Raw genomic sequence first — 20,820 nt, 5'->3', positions numbered from 1 at the left:
AAAAAAAAAAAAAAAAAAAAAGAAAGAACTCACCACAGCACCAGTATCCATATGGCTAATATCAGCGGTGACGCCAGGGGCATTAACTACATCATAAAGATGTAGAATAGAAACCAGAGGATTCATCTTCATCAACATCGCAAGGGGCTGGCCAATGCCACCGGCAGCCCCAAGTATGGCGACCTTGAACCCAGGAGCTCCGCCTTTCCCCCGGCAATTGGCCCTCCTCAAAGCTGAACTCTCCTCCATCTATCCCAGCACAACCAGAATCAAAGCAAATAAGGGATAAAAGGCTGAGTAATGGAGCAAGTACGATCGCTTAATCCACAACTAAATCCCATATTCCCAGATGGGTCATTGGGTTACAACGCCACGCTTCCAATTTCACAGTGACCCGTAAAAAGTATACCAAAGAGGAGAGAAATTTAGAAGGCAGAGAGAGTGAGAACCTGAGGCTTGGGAGGATGAAGATGCGAAGAGATTCGAGCAATGCGCTGGTTAACATCCGGAATTGGCTGCATAACTACTTCCCTTAAAAGAAACCAAACCCACCCGCTTCAAGATCAGAACCCACTCACAACTAAGCGCTAGGAAGAGGAAATTGCTTGGTTGGGTAATGTGAAGGAAGGCCACGGCCATTGCCATTGCCAATCTTATCTTACCCAAATTTCTTACACGTGTCAAAGACCCACTTGCTGGACCCCACTTACTTCCTTTAATTTTAAAAAAATATTAATTAGAAAACAAGTTGAGGAACAAAATATAATCACAAAATAAGGAACACGTTTGAAATGTAAATTTTTTATCCCTCACTACAAACAACTCTAACTAATATTGTCTCTTATTTTTCTGTAATTACATTTTATTTCCTTTTCTTTCTAATATTCACTCTTTTCTATATTTTTCACATTTTTTTTTCTTTCTAACACGTCTGTTTTATAAAAATTGATTATGAACTATATATTTAACTATGGGTTGGAAATTATATTATAAGAATTAATTAAAATACAGAAGTTTAGATTTTGTACCAAATTAACCCACCAATTTAGAGACGATAACCCTACCTAATTAACCTTATTTAAGAAGGTCGTTTCCATCTCCTTTCATCGCTCCACCGTGGTTGGTAAACCTATAAGGTAATGAAAATGGTTAACTAATTACCAATTAAAAAAACCTGTGGGTGATTTTATTGTCCTAAATAAATTTTAATTTCTTCTTATTTATGACAATAAATGTCTCTTAAATTACATATACCCGTGTTTTGATTGGAAGAAGCATACTTCAAAACATCTTATCCGACCACAATATTCAAAGAAAAAACACAACGACATTCTAATTCTTAATCATAGTAAGCCTCAAGCTACCTTTTGTTTTTTTTTTCACAATTTCCATGTTTACTTTTTTTTTTTTCCCCCATGTTTTCAAAAAAATCTCGTTTGTTTGTTTTTATTAGCATTTGTAATTGAATTTGGAGTGTGCATTTGAGCTGGCTGGCTTATTTGGAATGAAACCCCAAAACACGATGCTTTTTTTTATTTTTTTTGCGAACTCACACGAACTTAGCCTATAAAGTTGCATGTGAAATCCATGAAATCTCTCGTCTGTAATTTATAAATTAAAACCCCCTTTTGATTTAATCCATAAAACGCGTTGAAGAAGGAGAAAGGGTTGGATATGAAAAGGGCCCTTCACCGCCCACATCGAGCCCCCATGCCTTTCTCTGTCTATATAAATCAAACCTTTCTTTTCTTTCTTCTTCTTCTTCTTCTTCTTCTTCTGTAGATGGGGATCGATATAATCAGGTTTGTAATCACTGAACCAAAAATAAAATCTCTCTACTTCTTTTGCTTTTGGGTTATGATTTCATATATGTTTCTCTCTCAATCTCTCATCAGTGCAATGTAAAACCTCCACATCTATCTATCTATCTATCTTGGGCATTAGAGGAAAAAGGAACAAACAGGGCAGACAGGAGCAAGCCAGGCAGTACTACTATGGAATCTACAACAACAACAAGGGTTCGTGATTCAAAGTTTCAGGCCATTCTGGCTGATGATCTTGGAAGAAGAATCTGATTTTTTTTTTTTTCATAATTAATTTGGTAATTTCATGGAAGTTTATTTATGGTTGGGTTATAAATATCATATATTCATGAAATATTGTTGCCTTTTATATTGGGAAAGACGATAACGTAGAGAGAGGAGAAAGTATTTTCTTGACTTATCATCTAAACAAGATCGATTATATCTAACTTGAATCTATATCTATTAATACATCAACCTTATACTTAAAAATAAATTTTAAATTAAGTATTGATATTAGTAGTAATTATATATTAATACATTAAAATTGATTTGAAGTTTAGCTGTCATTTTAAATTCCACCAACGATAAAAGTAAAGCCACGTCCTACAGTCAAATGTTGAGGGACACGAAGGGCGAACCCTAGTAATGTTACCACGGAGAGGTAACTATGGTTAAACTCCCACGTGCCGCTCGTGCAGTACCACGGGTACCGCTACGCCTCTTCCCCTCGCCACATCCAACTCCTACTTTTTCCTGCTATAAACTATAAACTGTCCTGCGTACGGTTCCCCCCGACACCCATTTCCGATCCTTTTGGAGTAGCGTCTTCATAAACGCTCCTCTTTTTCTTTTCCGTTTTCTTCCTCTTCTTCTAGATTTTGTTCCATTTTATCTCCCGTTTCAAAGCCACAATGAGAGAGTGCATCTCCGTCCACATTGGTCAGGCCGGGATTCAGGTCGGCAATGCCTGCTGGGAACTTTACTGCTTGGAGCATGGCATTCAGGTTGCTGGTTCCCACCTCTTTTTAGTTTTTAAGCTTCTACTTCCATGGCGTTCTGATTTGTCAATGTCTCTTTCGTTGATCTCCTCGTTGTTTGTTTGTTGGTTTAAGTGGTTGTTTAGAGATGGTTGCCGTTATATGCGTGTCAATGTTGAGATCTAGGGTTTTGTTGTGTGAGTTTATCGCAGTTTCCAGATCTAGTATTCTTTTGTATCCTAATAGGTGTAACAGAGGTTTTAACTGGAGAATACGTCAACGTGCCTGATCTAAGTAGATCGACTACATTTCGTTTTGATATCAACTTCCTCGAACCCCACCTTGAACTTCTGTCCAGGTCGTCGCATATTTTGGTTGCGTGGTTTCTTTCATATTCGAATGTGTCTGGCTTTTTAGGGACATTTGAATGTACTTTCAACACAACTGATAACTGTCTTCTTTGAACTGGCTTATGAATTTTTTAAAGGTGTTCTTTAAATAAATGTGCTTCTAAAGCGTTCCAGTCCTGTTCTGCGGATGGGTATTCCATCCGATTTCTATTTCATGAAGGCTTTCTACATCCTATGGACTCTGCATAAGCGGCCCTGTCAATGGGAAATAAGTTTTGAGATTGACTTAATGTGGGATCTGGAATGGTTCCTTAGTCAATCACACGGAGAACGCAAATACTTTATTGAACTTGGGAATTAGTGTAGCATGTTCTGCTTAATGAATAGGATTTTTTTTTCTTCACATAATAGTTCTGCGTTTTAATTTATAATATTGGCCATGCAAATTTTCTTGTATTTCTGACGAATAGTATTTTTCATGTGATTTACGAGCATCATTCTAAGGAAATGTAAATCACTGTGAATTGGTGGGGGTGTGAAAGTGTTGATCTGATCTGTAAACGTGTCTCTATTTCCATTTATAGTTGTGAAATGTAAATTACTATGAAACTTGCAAATGTGTACTACTGAAATCTGAATGTCTCTTACCTGTCTCCCTTGCAGCCCGATGGACAGATGCCTAGCGACAAGACAGTTGGTGGGGGTGATGACGCCTTCAACACTTTCTTCAGTGAGACTGGTGCTGGAAAACATGTACCTCGTGCTGTTTTTGTAGATCTTGAGCCAACAGTCATTGATGAAGTCAGGACTGGGACGTACCGCCAACTCTTCCACCCTGAACAGCTCATTAGTGGCAAGGAAGATGCAGCGAACAATTTTGCTCGTGGCCACTATACGAGTAATTCTTTTTTTTTTTTGTAAGTTAATTCCTGTTAACTGTCCCCTGTTTTAACACATTTCTCCTTTTCTATTACAGTTGGTAAAGAGATTGTTGATCTCTGCTTGGATCGTATAAGAAAGCTTGCGGACAACTGTACTGGTCTTCAAGGTTTCCTCGTTTTCAATGCTGTTGGTGGAGGAACGGGTTCTGGTCTTGGATCCCTTCTACTGGAACGTCTTTCCGTGGACTATGGAAAGAAATCCAAGCTTGGATTTACTGTTTATCCCTCACCGCAGGTGTCAACATCTGTAGTTGAGCCCTACAACAGTGTCCTTTCAACCCATTCGCTCTTGGAGCACACCGATGTTGCAGTGCTCCTTGATAACGAGGCCATCTATGATATCTGTAGGCGCTCCCTTGACATTGATCGCCCGACCTACCAGAACCTCAACCGCTTGATATCTCAAGTACACATTTCATCCATTCCTACCCACCCACACCCCCGTTTGGAACATTTCCTGATCTTTTATTTTTATATCTAAATTATGGGTAATCGATTTTCTAAATATTTATATAATGTTAAATTTCCAGGTGATTTCATCTCTGACTGCATCTCTGAGGTTTGATGGTGCACTGAATGTGGACGTAACTGAATTCCAGACAAATCTGGTCCCATACCCTAGGATTCATTTCATGCTTTCATCATATGCTCCTGTGATTTCAGCCGAGAAGGCCTACCATGAGCAACTCTCTGTTGCGGAGATCACCAACAGTGCATTTGAGCCCTCATCCATGATGGCCAAGTGTGACCCCCGCCATGGAAAATATATGGCCTGCTGTTTGATGTACAGAGGCGATGTGGTTCCAAAGGATGTCAACGCAGCGGTGGCTACCATAAAGACCAAACGAACCATCCAATTTGTTGACTGGTGCCCAACAGGATTCAAGTGCGGTATCAACTACCAGCCACCAACTGTTGTTCCAGGGGGGGATTTGGCCAGGGTTCAGAGAGCTGTATGCATGATCTCCAACTCCACAAGTGTTGCCGAGGTCTTCTCTCGCATTGACCACAAATTTGATCTCATGTATGCAAAGAGGGCTTTCGTACACTGGTATGTGGGTGAGGGTATGGAAGAAGGTGAGTTCTCTGAAGCCAGGGAGGACCTTGCTGCCTTGGAGAAGGACTATGAGGAGGTGGGTGCTGAGGCTGGGGACGATGAAGATGAGGAGGGAGAAGACTACTAAACTAAGTTTGAAAGAAGTTTGCATATGTGCTGGTGCTATTATGTGCTTCACTTTGCGGTTGACTATATTTGCAAATGTGTCCTCACGAGTTGTTGATGCAGCTCATCGGCTGTGTTGCTGCTGCTTATTTATAAGCCTACTTTACCAGTGGTTGTATGAATAAAAGCTTTACTACAAAACTGAGTGAGTGCCTTTCATTTCTTGCATTGATGATATGTTTTTTCACGGCAAATCATAGTTTGCTTTACAAATAATTCCGACACTCTTGTTTTTGTTTGGGAAAGCTATGTTAACTGGAAGTTTGACCAGGCGGTCCTCGAGGCAAATACGTTAATTTCCACGCCACTTAGATCTTCTCACTTCTGTTTTCCAATAATATTCCCTTTTTCGTGTGGGTACCAATATATTTCAATTTATTGTGAATAGGTTTTTAAGGTTAAAAGTTTCTGGAAGATGAGACAAAAAGAACGACACCTCATAGAAAGCCGCACATTTCTTTTTCAGGTGCCATTCACTTGGAACGGGTCAGCAATTCAATGCATCCCGTGCCTCTGCGTCTATCTAGTCTATACCATTTTTGTTTCCAAAATACAATTTAATTCACTCCATTTCCATCTTTATTTGAACTTGCATTATTATTATAACCATAAAGTAATCTGGTGCAATCACCACCAAATGAAAAAAAAGCAGAAAGAGATGGAAATTCTGTAATATATTCCCTTCACGTTCTTCTCTCAGTAACCTCGAACTTTAATTGCTTCCGTCTCTCTTTCTCTTTCCAGCCCTTCGCATATTCCTTTTTTAATTCAGTTCAAGTGATGGCATTAGGCATTCGTATAGGAAGCTTATAGGCCTTGCTTAAAGCTAAAGAACTTGCTTTACCTTTTAGATTCTCAACTCCCACTAGCTGTTTTCATTTTCGATGCGATGGAAAAGGAAGATGAACTCAAGTTTGCTTCTACCGCCAATCTTCAACACCACCCCAATGGAGTTTCCGTATGTTTCTTCCTATTTTTCCTTCATTTTTCTGAAATGGGTTTCGATGTTCTCGGTCGTTTTCTCATTCCTCCGAGCCCCTTTTGATTGATTTCATCAGCCCGACCCTCTCTAGAAAAGCCATGGGAATAGTGAAAGTTTGTGGGGTTTCGCTTTTCTTTTTCGATCTTTTGTGTTTGATTTGTTCTTGTATATAGAGATCGCATTATGCTAATTAGAAATACCACTGTTGCTACAGCGCAAGAATGAAAAAAGCGTATTTGATGGGACAGATTCAGCAAAAAACGTCAAATCTGGATGCCAGTTTTTAGAGAATGCAGCACCCCAAAATCAGCAGTACACTGAGCTTCTTCAAAGGGCACTCAACCCTCGACATGCAGGGGAAAAATCTTCATTGCCAGCCGCCCCTGCCGCCGTGAATGAGCGGCTCCAGCCACCCGAAAATCTGCCCAAACTTCAGCACCAGCTCATCCCGCAGCCACAGCAGTTTGTCCTTTCATCACAACCCTTTTGGGTACAACCGCAGCCGAGCATTTCCCTTGGAGCAACTGAAGGTAGCTGGCAAACTCCGGCGGCGTTTGGCGCTGGAGCCTCGCCGAGATGTCAACCCCAAGCTCCTAATTTCTGTTACCCTGTTGGTTATCCAACATACCCTGGGTTTCAAGGTGAGTTTCACTTTCAGAACTGTTTGGTTTTGTAATTCTGTCGAGGTTATTTATTCGATCAATAAGTTCTGTTGTTTACCAAATTTGTGGGTGTTTATTTTTTCAAACCTTGTGATTGAATGTCCTTCCCTAGTAATCAGTTCAAGTTTTTTGAAATTTGGGTTTGAACTTAATAACAGGTTCCTGGGATGCTTCAATTTGGTGGGGTCAAACACCACCATTACTGTTCCCTGGATTGTCCAATTATCCAAGAGCATCGTATGGTCTTGCCTCTTCTCAATCTTGCCCGATGCCGATTCCTAATTGTGTAACATCTTCCTCTGGACAACCCCTTTTAAGAGGTGTCATCAAGCCCCCCGAAAGGCTTTCTCAGAAGCATCAAAGACTTTGGGAAGCTCAGGTTTGACATGGCAGTTCTTTCCCGTTTATGTGATGTTTCATATGTTATTGTAATGCTTCCTTTTTTTTTCTTTTTTTTTTCTATTTGATGCAGTCAGCAGAAAATGTTCAATTGTGGAGTATGATAGGACAGTTGCAAGGGGAATTAGCGGACTGCAAGGGCCGCTTGATTAAGCTTGAAGCTGAAATTTCACCTTTAAGATCAGTAGCTACCAATGAGCCTGCTGTGGAAGTTGGAAATGGTGGCATTACAGTGAGGGGACAGCCCTCAAAGCGAGGAAGGTCGAAACGAGCAATAGCCCCTGTAGGTTCACAATCCCGGACGCGAGCACGAAAGCCAGCAGTAGGAGGGACAAAAGTAGGAGAAGTAAAACCAACTCTTCTTGGAAAAGATAGCTTGAATAAGGTGGATGATACGCATAAGAATTTTACTCCCCTTGACATCACAGAGCAAGACAAGAATGAAGGCATTTCAACTACCATCGGGATCATGGAGATTGATGAGGGCACTCTCAAGATGCCTATCTCCTTTGGCAATCAAGATCTTCAGCAATTCCCTGACATTCAGTCATGTGGAATTGAATTCAAGTCACCATCATCATTGAAATCCAATTATGAAGGTAAGCACAGTTCAAAAAGCACTTGCTTAATTCTGTCTCACCATACCAATGGTTCCTCGAAAAATATCGATGTCGGTTATACTAATACATGTAAAGAAAATTTCATATGGTTTTCAGGAATCATCTGTGGAGACTCCAAACTAAATGACTTGAGTATAGCCTCCCCAACAATCTACACCAATGGAAATGTTAGCAGACAAGGAATAACTAGGTGGAACTTTGAAGATGAGGTCGAAGCAGCCGAATCAGGATTCCCCGTAGTAGGAAACAAAAAGGAGAACAAAGAAATGGCAGATGAATTCAGCTCAGGAGCTGAAGAGATTGAAACACAAAATGGCCCCTCCTGGTGTTGAAAGTAAGTTCTAAATGATCAAATGCTCCTGTTCTACCTTCAATATCAGGTAGTTCTCAAATGAAACTGGCACTGGATAATTCTTCTCCATTTGGCAAGCTACTGCCACTTGATGGATACGGTTTGACCAAAGTTTTGTACAAGGGAAGAATGCATTCAGCTTGCTCAACATGGTACGACTTTGACCCAAATTTCTTATACAGAAAAATCGTGTATATTCATACTTTGTCTGTGTTGACTTGTTATTTCTTCTGAATTAATGACAAAGATTCAATTTATTACATAAAAATGGCAAAGTTATGAGTAAAATTGAGGGTGCAGTGGCATACATTCTGGACAGATGGGAAGAAACATTACCGCGAAGCTTTGGCAGTATCATAAAAAATTGTTTGATCATTTTCGTAAGAACATAAATTCTGGAAAAAATAAGTTGTCAAGATCTAGTGTCTGTGATCGGATACGGCGGAAGAATCTTTACTGGAATCATTTTACATAGAAGATGACGACGGATAATTTAATGAAATCCTGAACGAAGGAAACTCCGATGATTTAAAAATAATTGTAAGCCTAATGAATGGTGGATGAAATGTTTGGGAATTGGAATGAACCCCTCATTTTGTCCTGCTCTAAAGTCTTTCATAAGCCATGTCCAACCCCGCATTTAGGTCCCACCTTGCTGACCACGCTCCCATGGTTGGAGAACTCACTCTAGAAACCTGTGGTTGATATGTATGGCATCAAATCCAAATAAGGGGTTTGAATTGGGAAGGAGTAGCTTTTTTAGAAAAGGAAACTTTGAATAGATACCCAAGTTGTAGAATAGAAAGGGAAGTTATCTTATTTGACAATGCCCCTAAAGGGGTGAATTGTGAATTGGATACATGACAGACTGTGAGTTTGGATTTGGGCTGTTACAAATGATATCAAAACTTGTCACCAAACACTCATCAAGGTGTAGCTAGACGCTCTCTAATGTAGACACATCTTAAAAATTTTGAGGAAATGCTTGAACAAGTAAAACTAAGACAATATCTATCGGGGAAGAAAGAACATCAAACCTCTCTTTCTTAGTTTGCTAAAGCCGTATGGACCAGGAAGAAAATAAAAAGGTGAAAACTTTAGGCAATTTGAAAAATGGAACCTTTATCCTTTCCCATTTTGAAAAATGGAATTTTGATGTATACCCATATTCTAAAATACCAAAAATATAAAATATTTCTGGTTCTTGGTTTGGTAAAGCCCCATTGGTTCGTCAACAAAGAAGAACACAAGTATTTTATAGAGAGAGAAATAGAATATGTGGACTTGTATTCAAAATTGTGAGGTTAAAAAAGAAGCACCTGAGCCTGAGATCATCGTACGTCAGAAGAAAACCCAACCCACTTTTTGTGGGCTTAAAAAAGGAATCCGTAACGCAGCCCTACCATTCATGTCATACTACCGACTTCTATGCGTTTAGGAGAGTCAGAATAGGACTCTCTCTCGCTCTCTCTCTCTCTCTCATGTCATAATTCATAATTCATAAGAACTTGCCATCTTATAAATCCGACGCCTTTCTCGCTCCATTCTGTTTGGCGAACTCCATGCCTCTCCTCAAAGTACGAACCTCCCAATCTCTACAATAGCCCTACATTTACTAACTTGTTTGTGCTCTCTCTAATGGCCGCGGCCACCGCCACCGCCACCGACAAGCCCTCCCGGCCAAGACTCGCATGTTTCTCCTTCGCTGCCTATGCCAAAGCCGTCATCGACCATCTCAAATCCCTTCAAATTCCGGTCCTCCCCGGCCTCTCGGACACTGAATTTACATCCGTCGAGTCCACCTTCCAATTCTCCTTCCCACCGGACCTCCGTTCAATCCTCCAAGAGGGTCTCCCAATTGGCTCTGGTTTCCCCAATTGGAGATCCTCCTCCATTCAACAGCTTCACATTCTGATCAATCTCCCCCGGCTTTGCCTCCTCAAGGAAATTTCTCAGAGAAAATTCTGGTGTCAATCTTGGGGTACTCAACCCAATGACCCAAATGACGCCGTTGCTCTAGCCCAGCAACTCTTGGACAGAGCCCCTGTTCTTGTCCCCATTTACAAAAACTGTTACATCCCTTCCGAGCCGAACATGGCCGGGAACCCTGTATTTCACCTCGACGGTGGGGAGATTCGTGTTTCCAGCTTCGATTTAGCCGGATTCTTTCAAACCCATGAATATTCTCAACTTAGTGAGGCTGAAACAGACCGTTCAATGATCGACTCGCCGGCTTGGGCGGCGACGGAGGCCAGAGCGGTGGATTTCTGGACTGAAGTGGCTTCGGGAAAAAATGTGGCGGGGCGTGGGGTAACACTAGGATGGTGGAATGAAGGGGAATTTGAAATGGGGTTGGACGGATGCCTTGAGGACGTGTTGTGGAAGTTGCGACAGGGCGGGTGGAGGGAAGAAGATATCAGAGATATGATGATGATGGACGGCCATGATCGGAGCTTAGAACAGAGTCGGGCGGCCATCGAGAAACTCAAAGTATCAGTATGTGAGATTTTACTGAGTGGGGGATGGAGCAGGGACGATGTGATGTACTCTCTGGGTCTCGAAGACATTTCCAATTCCAATTCCAATTCCGCCATTGTTATTCCTCAAGAAGAAGAAGAAGAAGAAGAAGAACCAACATTTGAAATCAATCTTCTTCATCATCGCCCAACCAAAGTCCCCCAAGTGGAACGCAAGAAAAAAGCCAAATCCCGCAGCGCCACCAACCACCATAACATGTCCCCATTTTACTTTACTCCACATCGAAATTTAATCTTGTAACTACTTTTTGCCCTGTTCTCTTTTTAGTTATTAGCCCCTCCACCTCAACCAAACCTACACATGAAACACCCCCTTCTCATTATTCATCTCCTGTAAATAAATACACAATTCTTTTTCTTTTTCATCAATAAAGCTCCAATTTTGATATCGCCCATTTCATATTTCATTCCATTCTTTGTTTATTCTGATTACTAAATGTTCACATATCATTCTTTCTCCTCCATCTATGCGAAATGGTCCGTTGACGGCGGTGGTCTGATCAACGGCGGCGACTGAGGAGTCGTCGGTATCCACCTGCTACGTTGACGGAGAAAAAATGGCGTAAAAGTGGGGGTCCAAAACCGACCCTTGTGAAAGAAAAAGCCCAGGAATCGGTCAAGGATTGGACCCTCTCTTACGCGTCGGTCCAAAAGGGGATATTAATGGTAATATATGACTTTCATTTTATTGAAGGTTGAGGGTAGTTTTATTGAATGAATACAAATTTTTGTCAATTATAATAACTAAAATATATTAAAAAAAATTCAGATTAAAATGTTGTCGTATTCACAAAATTCTAACGGTTGCTATATATGCAAATATGAGAAATTCTTTTTAATTATTTATATTTTTTAGTTTTGACTTTGTTACTAGTTTTGCTTTGACCTAAAGTTTCTAATTTAATTTGACTCTCAAGATATTTGCAATTAATTTCTTGGTTGCTTTTTGTTTTTTGCAGGACAATTATGTGTAACTGATTAAATGAATTATGAGATTCCTAACCTAACAACTTTTTAATTAAGATCAAGGGTAGGGTTGTTCATAAAAATCGCGATCAAAAAACTCAATCAACCTAATCTAACCGACGAGTTTGTATTATTAACTTAGTTAGTTTGTATTATTAACTTAATTAGTATTATTTGGTTCCTAGCTTGTTTTAAAATTAGTTTGGTTGAATTGAATTAATTTAAATATATTGTTAAGTTAGAAAACTGTATATATATTTTGTTAAGATACAATTATATTTGGTAGATTCATTTTTATTTTATTAAATTAAATAATTATCTTTTTGCTTTTTTATTCTTTAACAACCTTTATAAATTAAATTTTGAGTTCTGGGATGTAACTTTTTGAAATACACATTAAATTGCAAAACTTGATTTAATGTTTGAAAATATGTAAATAAACATTTTACTTTTATTGAAAAATAAAAAATTGAATAAATGACGGGAACACTTTGAGTGGTTAGTTAACAGAGTTAAACAAAGTTGCAATCCAAGTTCGGAAACAAAGAAAGATAAAAAGTAGGAAGTTGTGCTACCAAATTTGAATCTTCAACCAAACAATACACTTAGCAACTTCACAGACACCCACAATAAATTCCTAACTGCATTATCAAAGGTGATAGACGCATGGTTTGAGTTGTGGCGATCAATAACGGAATGTGTAAAAGTAGAGCATAAGGCAAGTCAAACACGAAGACGATGCCTTACAAAGTTGGTGGATGCGCCATGAGGTATTTGGTTCTTTTACCAAATTCTAAAGGATGGTAGTGAGTTCCAATAGGCATTTGAAATATTAGCCTACTTGTTTGTATGTCAGTAGCGTATAACAATTGTAAGAAGTTTTCGAGTGGCTTCGCAAGGAAGAAAAGAGGAAGGGATATAAGTTATATTGAATCTTGAAAGTCGTACATAAATTCTATTGCTTCTGCTCTGCGTCTTCTTCAAGATGCATGTGGGTTTGGCTCCAAATGCATAAACATTTGTTGGCACAATTGAATAATAAATAAAAAATAATAATCTAAATGGCTAACAGAGGCCTCGAATCTTATGATTGAGAAAACATACATCCAAGGCAGAGATTGCATCTAATAACTAACGAGAAGTCTAGCTCTCTCTGTTTCTCTCTGGACGGCAGGGCAGCCTGTCCATTTCCCCAACGCATTAAGTTGGAACTTAGCTTCAGTTTAAGGTAGAGGGCAGTTGTTTTGCACCTCAAAAGTGCAACCTCTACACACCTCATCAGTGAAATCTTTTCAGTTGATGGAGACAAAAGGAATCGAGATAAATTCTTCTATTAAATATAGAAATGCATATGACAGGAGAAAACTGATATCGATAGGTGTCTACCATCAAACATTATGGAAGATAAAGAAGATTAAAAATGTATATACTAAATTTGACGCACAAAAGACCACCTCATGAACTAATATGAAGCATCAAATGCGAAAAAGAAATCATCCTAGCTTTCAAAACTCTTCCAGCAGCAAAGCCAAAAAAGAGACATATGCGTGTGTGTGTATATATTCACTTAAAGGACGTATTGCTGCAGAGAACCAGAAACAAAAAAGATCCTTATGAAAAAGAAAACAAACAAAATGACGAAAAATCCAGATGAGAGAATATAAGATGTCACTCTGTAGCTGTTTCATCCTTGTTATTCCCTTCCGTTTTGCTCTCGGGTAAGGTATCCAAATCTGTACGAGCATCCTTCTCTTCCTGAGGCAAAGAAAATCCTGAAGAATCTTCGGCATTAACCTTATCCTCACTGTTGTTCGTGTCAGAAAATGTGATACCCTCATTGTGAGAATCAAATTGTTCTTTTGGCTGATCATTATAGTTTCCATTGCTTTGATCAACGTTCTCATTGTCATTCTGCCCAGCACCAGTACCTTCAATAGTGTTTGAGGATGCATCATTCTCTTGGGGGTTCGACATATCTGAAGCATTAGCATGGTCATTCTTTTGACCAGAAGAATCATCATTTGAGTTGCTATGACCAGCATTTTCATATTCATCGTGGCTCGTATGATCTGATTGATCAGGCTCAGAAGTATTCGACTCTTTGGATTCTTCATTTGAAGTATCTGTATTATCAAAGGAAGTTGAATTTGATGGACTTGAATCTTTTTGTTCACCGCTGAGAGATGTGTTAAAATTATTTTTTTCTTCAAGTGCGATATGCTTTGAAGTTGAATTATCTTGATCGAGATTGATGTTGTTTGCAGTTTCATTTGTTGTAATTGTATCAGAAGTTTTCTCATTCGAAGCAATCGAATCATCCTGGTGCTGGTCTTTATACTCGGACACTGGCTGCTCTTCATTGTTATTCGTCACTTTGTCTGGTACATCAGATTGGTTGTTTCCATTACTTCCAGCTTCACTTTCATTTTGGACTGACTCATTTTTATCAGAACCAACAGCTTCGCTACTCTTCCTTGCATCCTCATGCTGAAACTCATGGTTTTCTTTATTTTCAACGGACTCTACCTCATTTAATTTTGCAAAACCATCCTGCCCATTTTCAGCAATGGAAGCATTATCACCTTTGTATTGTGCTTCTCTTGCATCGCCATTATTCCTCTCACTCCCATCTTGAATCTGTGCTTCAGCTGAAACTACACCCTTAATATTACCTTCCTTTTGTTCTTGCTTGTCTGTATCGTTTTCATTGTTCTCCTTGTTGTCGCTACCATTGCCTCCCATGGTACCCTTAGAACCTTCCTTGGTCTCACTGCTGCCTTCTTTGGTTTCTACATCAACATCCTCTCTATACTTCTCCTTGGTCTCTTCCTTCTCATTGGCACCATTCTCCTTCTCCCTATCTCCTCCATCATTGCTTTCTTTTTTCTCAGTCTCTTCACTTCCCCTCTCTTCTTGTTTTTCCTTTTCTTTGTTTTCTCCATTCTTGTCTTCGGTTTCAATCTCTTTACTCTGGCTTCTCTCCTCGTTTTTATTTTGTTTGATGTCTTCTGTCGGCATCTCATTTACCTTATCTTTACCTTCATTTTCTTCTTGGTTTTCTTTCATTTTGCTTTCTTCCTTTCCATTCTCTTCTTGATTCTCCTTCGATTTGCCTTCTTCCTTTCCATTCTCTTCTTGATTTTCCTGGCCTTTGTTTTCTTCGTTTCCATTCACTCCTTGATTTTCCTGTTCTTTGTTTTCTTCGTTTCTATTCACTCCTTGATTTTCCTGTTCTTTGTTTTCTTCGTTTCCATTCACTCCTTGAATTTCCTGTTCTTTGTTTTCTTCGTTTCCATTCACTCCTTGAATTTCCTGTTCTTTGTTTTCTTCCTTTCCATTCACTTCTTGAATTTCCTGCTCTTTGCTTTCTTCCTTTCCATTCACTTGTTGATTTTCCTGGCCTTTGCTTTCTTCGTTTCCATTCACTTGTTGATTTTCCTGGCCTTTGCTTTCTTCGTTTCCATTCACTTCTTGATTTTCCTGGCCTTTGCTTTCTTCGTTTCCATTCACTTCTTGATTTTCCTGGCCTTTGTTTTCTTCGTTTCCATTCACTTCTTGATTTTCCTGGCGTTTGCTTTCCTCGTTTCCATTCACTTCTTGATTTTCCTGCTCTTTGCTTTCTTCCTTTCCATTCACCTCTTGATTTTCCTGCTCTTTGCTTTCTTCATTTCCACTCACTTCTTGATTTTCCTGCTCTTTGCTTTCTTCGTTTCCATTCACTTCCTGATTTTCCTGGCCTTTGCTTTCTTCGTTTCCATTCACTTGTTGATTTTCCTGCTCTTTGCTTTCTTCGTTTCCATTCACTTGTTGATTTTCCTGCTCTTTGCTTTCTTCGTTTCCATTCACTTGTTGATTTTCCTGCTCTTTGCTTTCTTCGTTTCCATTCACTTGTTGATTTTCCTGCTCTTTGCTTTCTTCGTTTCCATTCACTTGTTGATTTTCCTGCTCTCTGCTTTCTTCGTTTCCATTCACTTGTTGATTTTCCTGCTCTTTGCTTTCTTCGTTTCCATTCACTTGTGCTTTCTTCGTTTCCATTCACTTGTTGATTTTCCTGCTCTTTGCTTTCTTCGTTTCCATTCACTTGTTGATTTTCCTGCTCTTTGCTTTCGTTGATTTTCCTGCTCTTTGCTTTCTTCGTTTCCATTCACTTGTTGATTTTCCTGCTCTTTGCTTTCTTCGTTTCCATTCACTTGTTGATTTTCCTGCTCTTTGCTTTCTTCGTTTCCATTCACTTGATTGTCCTGTCCTTTGCTTTCTTCCCTTCCATTCTCCTCTCGATTGTCCTGTCCTTTGCTCTCTTCATTTCCATTCTCTTCTGGATTTTCCTTTTCTTTGCTTTCTTCATTTCCATTCTCTACTGGATTTTCCTTTTCTTTGCTTTCTTCATTTCCATTATCTTCGCTTCCTCCCCTTCTACCCATCTCTTCACTTTGACTCTTTTCAGTCTCCCCGTTTTCCTTATCATCAGTTTCTCCCTTTTTAATCTCTTCATTTCCTTTGTTTTCGTTTTCCGCATCTTTGTTCTCTTCAATTTCTGTCTCTTTGCTAACCTCACTGATCTCCTCTCTCTCTTTCTCCATATCCACCACAAAATCTTTATTGTCACTTTCCTCCCGAACTTCTTGTTGATCATGAAACTCATCATTCCCACCACCCTTTTCTTCACTGTCACTTTCAGACGCACCCTTTTCCAGATCATTCCTGGTGTCTTCTTCGACCTCTTTATGGCTCTCATCACTCATGAAGTTTTCATCGACTCGAGGATGGAGGTCCTTTCTCCCTAGTTTCACAACATTATCACGTTTTGTGCTCTCATCGAAAGTAGCTTTCTTACCGCGAGAATGCTGAACTTGGTAAACGAGCCAGACGCAAACCCCGAGCAAAAGAAATATTTGTAAAGCACGTTTTACCTTGAAGCCTTTGGATCTCTGATTCCTTCGAGGGGATGACCTGAACATTATGAACTCCAATACTCTTGATCTGCCAACCAAGAAAATTCAATGACCATCATTTAATCAATAAATATCCACCATACAAATAAATATACAACCAAAACGCTAACCATTGCTGAAATGAGTGCCAGATTCAGATTCTAGCATAAAGATCGTAATAAATTCATATTCCCAGTTTCCAGAAAATTATCACAGACGTATTCTATTCTTTACACATTATCTTAATTGTTATTTATGAATAGGAAAAACGGTAGGATTTCCTGGAAAAGAAAATGCAGTTTGCAGTTTGATCAATCACATTCCATATTCTACAATAAGTTCAATTTCTCCTATCCTAAATCTTCAGCAACCTACTCTTTAGAGATCGAAATCGATAAATAATAAATACAGAGAACAAATGAAACAACTGGAAGGTACTTTGGGTTGGAAAATAAGACAGATCTATAAATGCTCCTTCCAAAAGAGAAAGCAAGATCGTATAACTCCACCTATTAACTTGAATGGAAAGAACACTGAAGAGCGAAGCAGAAAGAAAAAGAGAACGAAAAAGAACCTGGAAACTCTGGGCGGATCAGAACGCTGTCAATGGTGTTGGTAAATGCAATGAAAAATGAGAGAAAAGATTTGCAATTCTACGCAAGTTCAACCGGAGTTCATGCAAATTTCCTCGCAGAAATAAGAAGTTAAATTTTGGATCTGATGAATTTCTCGTTCAATGGAGTTTGGGTATTTATACGCCACCGCATAATCAGCTCAATCACGTTGCGCCATCAATCAAAAAGTTTCCTCCGAACTATTTTGTTTTTTTTTTTAATATAATTTTATAATTTTTTAACTTTATTATCTATTTAGCTATATTTCAATTATCAAAGTTATTGGGTAATGTGAATAATTTACGAAAATATATTAAGGCTAAAATTTCTTCACCTCATGTGTGGAACCCGAAAACCGGCAAAATTATAGCACGGCTTCATGTGGTGTACTTAGCCTGTTAATATAATCATATATTCAACTTATAAAGTTGAAATTAAACTTTCATCATCTCCTTAAAAAGATTAAAACTTTGATTACTTGATCAATGATAATTATAAGTCATACCGGCTGAACTAAAGAATCTTTCAATGGCGTCCAAGATTCTTGCATCCAGCCTACGCCTCGCCCGCACAAATGTCTCTTCCGCCGTCTCCCGCTTCCGGCCTCTCTCCAATGTCGGAACCCCATGAGGATGAGACTGGGATTTCTATGAAAGGTGTCAAAATCTCTGGACGACCGCTTTATCTTGATATGCAAGCTACATCCCCTGCTGACCCTCGGGTGCTCGATGCTAGGCTTCCTTATTATCTCTCTCGATGTGGTAATCCACCACTATCGGACGCATCTCTATGGTTGGGAATCGGATCATGCCGTCGAGTGCTCTTATTGGTGCCTCGCCTAAGGAGATTGTGTTTACCTCTGGAGCTACCGAGTCCAATAACATATCCATCAAGGGGCTCATGAATTTCTACAGAGAGAAGAAAAAGACACTTGATTACCACTCAGACGGAGCACAAGTGCGTTCTTGATTCCTGCAGACATTTGCAGCAGGTGGGTTTTGATATTACCTATTTACCGGTTGGGTCCGATGGAATTGTTGATTTGGAGAAGCTCCGTTCTGCGATTAGACCCGACACTGGCCTTGTTTCGGTCATGGCGGTTAATAATAAAATTGGTGTCATCCAGCCGTTAGAGGAAATTGGGAAAATTTGCAAGGAATTCAATGTTCCCTTCCATACTGATGCGGCTCAGGCTCTTGGGGAGAAGTGGAATGTGAGCCTGAAGAGTATTGGGGCTCTGAATCTAACAAATGCATTCTTAAGAAGGTTAACGATTTTATTTAAGTTCTTAATCTTTGTCTCTTTACTTTTTGTTCTACCTGATTCATCAAAGGACAATTTAGCTAAATGCCTTTTATTTTCTTCTCCCTTCTTTTTGGTTGAATAGGTATGAATTTATGGTTTCTCTTCCTTTTTTACTGTTATATAGCAGATTACATTTCATTCACAAGTTTTTTTTGTAAGGCGCACAACTTTTTATTAAAGACGATGAGACATCCTCTCGTCTCACTCCCAGCTGACTAAGATTACAGAAATTTCTTAATCAAGAATACAAGAATGGTTATGAAATCATCCTTTAGACAAAGGAATAGCCTTCAATTGGCTTAGGTTTCATAGATATGATGTTCAGATTAATTTTAGACTCATGGTTCCACTTCTACCAATGCAAGATGAATGGGTGTGATGGTACCCGCCTTAAGTAGATGAATAGTTTAGTCTCATGGAGCAACGTTTATTGGGGTAAAAGGCTAGTGAAAATCCTTATAGTTTTTAAGACCATGACACCTAGACAGTTATACAATTCTCATTCTTAACCTGATACGTCTGGACCGTGAAGTTTTTGTATGAACAGCAACTTTATGCAAGTAAAATGGCCAGTGCAGTTTTGTCGCCATCTACAGTGACACTCTGGATCAAGAAGACCCTGGCTATACCATCATTAATATTGCCTCTTCTAGATTAGGACTCTCTTTATTTATGTAAGCACTTGCTTCCACAAGGTTATTCTTTCATTCAATTTCAACTTCTTGCAGTTGCAGACCTTCACTCCCATGGCTTTCTTAGGTGCACGGGACGGATGATCTTTCTTAGGTGCTGCAGGTAGACTGTATTAAGCCTTTACTATAGCTTTTTAGGATAAATCAGTTGAAAATTCTGTGCGCGGTCATTGATAGCTATGATGATCTTACACGTTTGGATTTTATGCATGCTTCTCTGATTATATGTTATAAAATTAACATTCTAAATCTTCCACAAAAAAACTAACATCCTAAATCCACGTCTTCTGCTGTTTAAAATGCAGTGAAACTTTCTAGGTACAAAACCAATAAGGAGATTCTAAAGAGAACTCTTTCAGAAGATCATTTTTTTAAAAATTATTTATTTATTCATTTGTTGCAGTATTGTTGGTTGTCATGAATCCACACGTGCTAGGATATACATCTATTTCTACAATTATGTGTTCTAGAATGAACATCCCAAGTCCATGTCTTCTGATTTCCAAAATGAAGTGGAACTTTGTTGGACTTATTCCTTCTGGGTTTGCTATTGCCTGAAAGTTTGTTCATGCAAAGGTGCAACCTTTTCTTGTTGGTCTGACTTTCTCATCAAGGAAAAGGTTCTTTGCCCTGGGGAACTTGAAACAGTGAAGCGTTCTATGGTCAAGGGGCTAGCCACTCTGCAGGAAGCCCCCCCACCCCTCCCCCCCAAAAAAAATGGAAGAGATCCTGGCTTCTAGGCGTGCTGTAGCGAATATGAACATGGGTGTGGTAGATTGAAATTTCAGATTTCCATGCGGATAAGAGCAAGAAGTGATTGAATGGCCATGTCTATGAAGTTCAACCTACTTGCCCAGTTGAGACTGCGTGGGAGGCCCAGGAGGCGCAGTTTCGTCTCCTCTATTCTGTATTGGACTTTCACTGTTTGGTTGTACACAAATGAGGACAATAAAATAAGTGAATGTTTTAGTGTTCCGCTAACAGTTTGCTAACACCAATACAGTTGTCTTGGTACTGCGTTCTTTTTTATGTTTATAAGTGAAGATGTCAACAAAACCTCTTTATTCACGAGCAGTGTACAACTTATTCTGTACAGCATCAAATTTACTCCGACTTGGAACTTTATGCATCCTTGATACTATTTTATTTTCTTCTACGAAATGGAAGTTTTCATTTAGATATGAAAACTAGTACCTCTGATAGCAATATCATCATGAGCCAGCAGGACCCTGGAGACCTTGAAACAAGCTGTGAAAATCTTCTTGCTCCAGACAGAATCAATACATAATAGAAAGTTAGAAGAAACCAGTGGGTGGGGGTTTGAAATGGTGGGTGGGTGTGTGTGCTTGGTCTTTAATTGAGACTGCATTATTGTTTGAAACATGCAGGTACTGTGTAGCAATATCCATTAAATGTCCTTGTCTTCAGAGAAGAAAGCAACTGCTCAAAAGGAGAGGGGGTTCAG

The 20,820-nt window shown here is 39.3% G+C and overlaps 5 protein-coding genes, 1 long non-coding RNA gene and 1 pseudogene across 16 annotated transcripts in view; 5 read left to right on the top strand and 2 right to left on the bottom strand.

Annotated features, from left to right (window-relative positions):
* The window catches only part of LOC111453405 (malate dehydrogenase, glyoxysomal-like), a 2,731-nt gene extending 2,097 nt beyond the window's left edge, over positions 1-634 (bottom strand). Inside the window, exons 1-2 of one of the 2 annotated variants that reach the window (XM_023094492.1) lie at positions 450-634; positions 34-249 (exon numbers count right to left, since the gene is read on the bottom strand). In XM_023094492.1, coding sequence (XP_022950260.1) covers positions 34-249; positions 450-521 — 288 coding nt within the window. In that variant the 5' untranslated portion in view covers positions 522-634. Of the gene's footprint in view, positions 1-33; positions 292-447 lie in introns of both variants that reach the window. The other variant, XM_023094494.1, reaches the window with a different exon arrangement.
* A 1,012-nt stretch (positions 635-1,646) lies between these two features.
* LOC111453595 lies at positions 1,647-2,174 on the top strand. Its single transcript, XR_002712277.1, has 2 exons — positions 1,647-1,802; positions 1,896-2,174. It is a non-coding gene; the product is annotated as an uncharacterized LOC111453595 (long non-coding RNA).
* Positions 2,175-2,547: 373 nt separating this feature from the next.
* On the top strand, positions 2,548-5,511 carry LOC111453759 (tubulin alpha chain-like). The gene is made up of 4 exons (XM_023094981.1): positions 2,548-2,809; positions 3,796-4,030; positions 4,109-4,479; positions 4,604-5,511. Exons 1-4 carry the CDS (start codon positions 2,717-2,719, stop codon positions 5,255-5,257), a joined length of 1,353 nt encoding a protein of 450 aa, XP_022950749.1. The 5' UTR covers positions 2,548-2,716; the 3' UTR covers positions 5,258-5,511.
* A 658-nt stretch (positions 5,512-6,169) lies between these two features.
* Positions 6,170-8,571, top strand: LOC111453031. 2 transcript variants are annotated; one of them, XM_023093952.1, is made up of 5 exons: positions 6,170-6,253; positions 6,492-6,918; positions 7,098-7,318; positions 7,412-7,937; positions 8,055-8,571. In XM_023093952.1, the coding sequence occupies exons 1-5, from the start codon at positions 6,185-6,187 to the stop codon at positions 8,288-8,290; spliced, it is 1,479 nt and encodes a 492-aa protein (XP_022949720.1). In that variant the 5' UTR covers positions 6,170-6,184; the 3' UTR covers positions 8,291-8,571. The 2 variants fall into 2 exon arrangements, with proteins under 2 accessions (XP_022949720.1, XP_022949721.1); XM_023093953.1 differs by lacking the exon at positions 6,170-6,253 and adding an exon at positions 6,288-6,390.
* Positions 8,572-9,711: 1,140 nt separating this feature from the next.
* On the top strand, positions 9,712-11,232 carry LOC111453239. The gene has a single exon (XM_023094261.1). It carries the CDS (start codon positions 9,949-9,951, stop codon positions 11,086-11,088), a length of 1,140 nt encoding a protein of 379 aa, XP_022950029.1. The 5' UTR covers positions 9,712-9,948; the 3' UTR covers positions 11,089-11,232.
* A 1,896-nt stretch (positions 11,233-13,128) lies between these two features.
* Positions 13,129-17,958, bottom strand: LOC111453237 (uncharacterized protein DDB_G0290685-like). Of its 9 annotated transcripts, none has more exons than XM_023094259.1 (4): positions 17,319-17,751; positions 16,051-16,793; positions 15,853-15,902; positions 13,129-15,449 (listed from the first exon to the last, which is right to left on the bottom strand). In XM_023094259.1, exons 2-4 carry the CDS (start codon positions 16,769-16,771, stop codon positions 13,482-13,484), a joined length of 2,739 nt encoding a protein of 912 aa, XP_022950027.1. In that variant the 5' UTR covers positions 16,772-16,793; positions 17,319-17,751; the 3' UTR covers positions 13,129-13,481. The 9 variants fall into 9 exon arrangements, with proteins under 9 accessions (XP_022950027.1, XP_022950024.1, XP_022950026.1 ...); XM_023094256.1 differs by lacking the exon at positions 15,853-15,902 and adding an exon at positions 15,551-15,793 and having other exon boundaries at positions 13,145-15,508; positions 17,319-17,746; XM_023094258.1 differs by lacking the exon at positions 15,853-15,902 and adding an exon at positions 15,551-15,793 and having other exon boundaries at positions 13,145-15,340; positions 17,319-17,746.
* On the top strand, positions 17,864-20,450 carry LOC111453240 (annotated as a pseudogene).
* Positions 20,451-20,820: the final 370 nt, after the last annotated feature.

This window comes from Cucurbita moschata, unplaced genomic scaffold, assembly GCF_002738365.1.
Source record: "Cucurbita moschata cultivar Rifu unplaced genomic scaffold, Cmos_1.0 Cmo_Scf00015, whole genome shotgun sequence".
In the NCBI taxonomy this organism is placed as follows: domain Eukaryota; kingdom Viridiplantae; phylum Streptophyta; class Magnoliopsida; order Cucurbitales; family Cucurbitaceae; genus Cucurbita; species Cucurbita moschata.
This window is presented reverse-complemented; position numbering and strand designations above follow the sequence as displayed.

What these genes read in the sequence shown, in the direction of transcription:
- LOC111453759 (XM_023094981.1), top strand. Translation starts at nt 2,717, where the DNA reads ATGAGAGAGTGCATCTCCGTCCACATTGGTCAGGCCGGGATTCAGGTC. An exon ending in GCTTGGAGCATGGCATTCAG is followed by an intron (nt 2,810 to 3,795) that starts GTTGCTGGTTCC and finishes TCTCCCTTGCAG; the next exon opens with CCCGATGGACAGATGCCTAG. An exon ending in TCAACCGCTTGATATCTCAA is followed by an intron (nt 4,480 to 4,603) that starts GTACACATTTCA and finishes TTAAATTTCCAG; the next exon opens with GTGATTTCATCTCTGACTGC.
- LOC111453031 (XM_023093952.1), top strand. Translation starts at nt 6,185, where the DNA reads ATGGAAAAGGAAGATGAACTCAAGTTTGCTTCTACCGCCAATCTTCAA. An exon ending in AAAGACTTTGGGAAGCTCAG is followed by an intron (nt 7,319 to 7,411) that starts GTTTGACATGGC and finishes TATTTGATGCAG; the next exon opens with TCAGCAGAAAATGTTCAATT. An exon ending in ATTGAAATCCAATTATGAAG is followed by an intron (nt 7,938 to 8,054) that starts GTAAGCACAGTT and finishes TATGGTTTTCAG; the next exon opens with GAATCATCTGTGGAGACTCC.
- LOC111453239 (XM_023094261.1), top strand. Translation starts at nt 9,949, where the DNA reads ATGGCCGCGGCCACCGCCACCGCCACCGACAAGCCCTCCCGGCCAAGA.
- LOC111453237 (XM_023094253.1), bottom strand. Translation starts at nt 16,771, where the DNA reads ATGTTCAGGTCATCCCCTCGAAGGAATCAGAGATCCAAAGGCTTCAAG. An exon ending in AGAAAGCAAAGGACAGGACA is followed by an intron (nt 15,794 to 16,050) that starts ATCAAGTGAATG and finishes AAGAGCAGGAAA; the next exon opens with ATCAACAAGTGAATGGAAAC.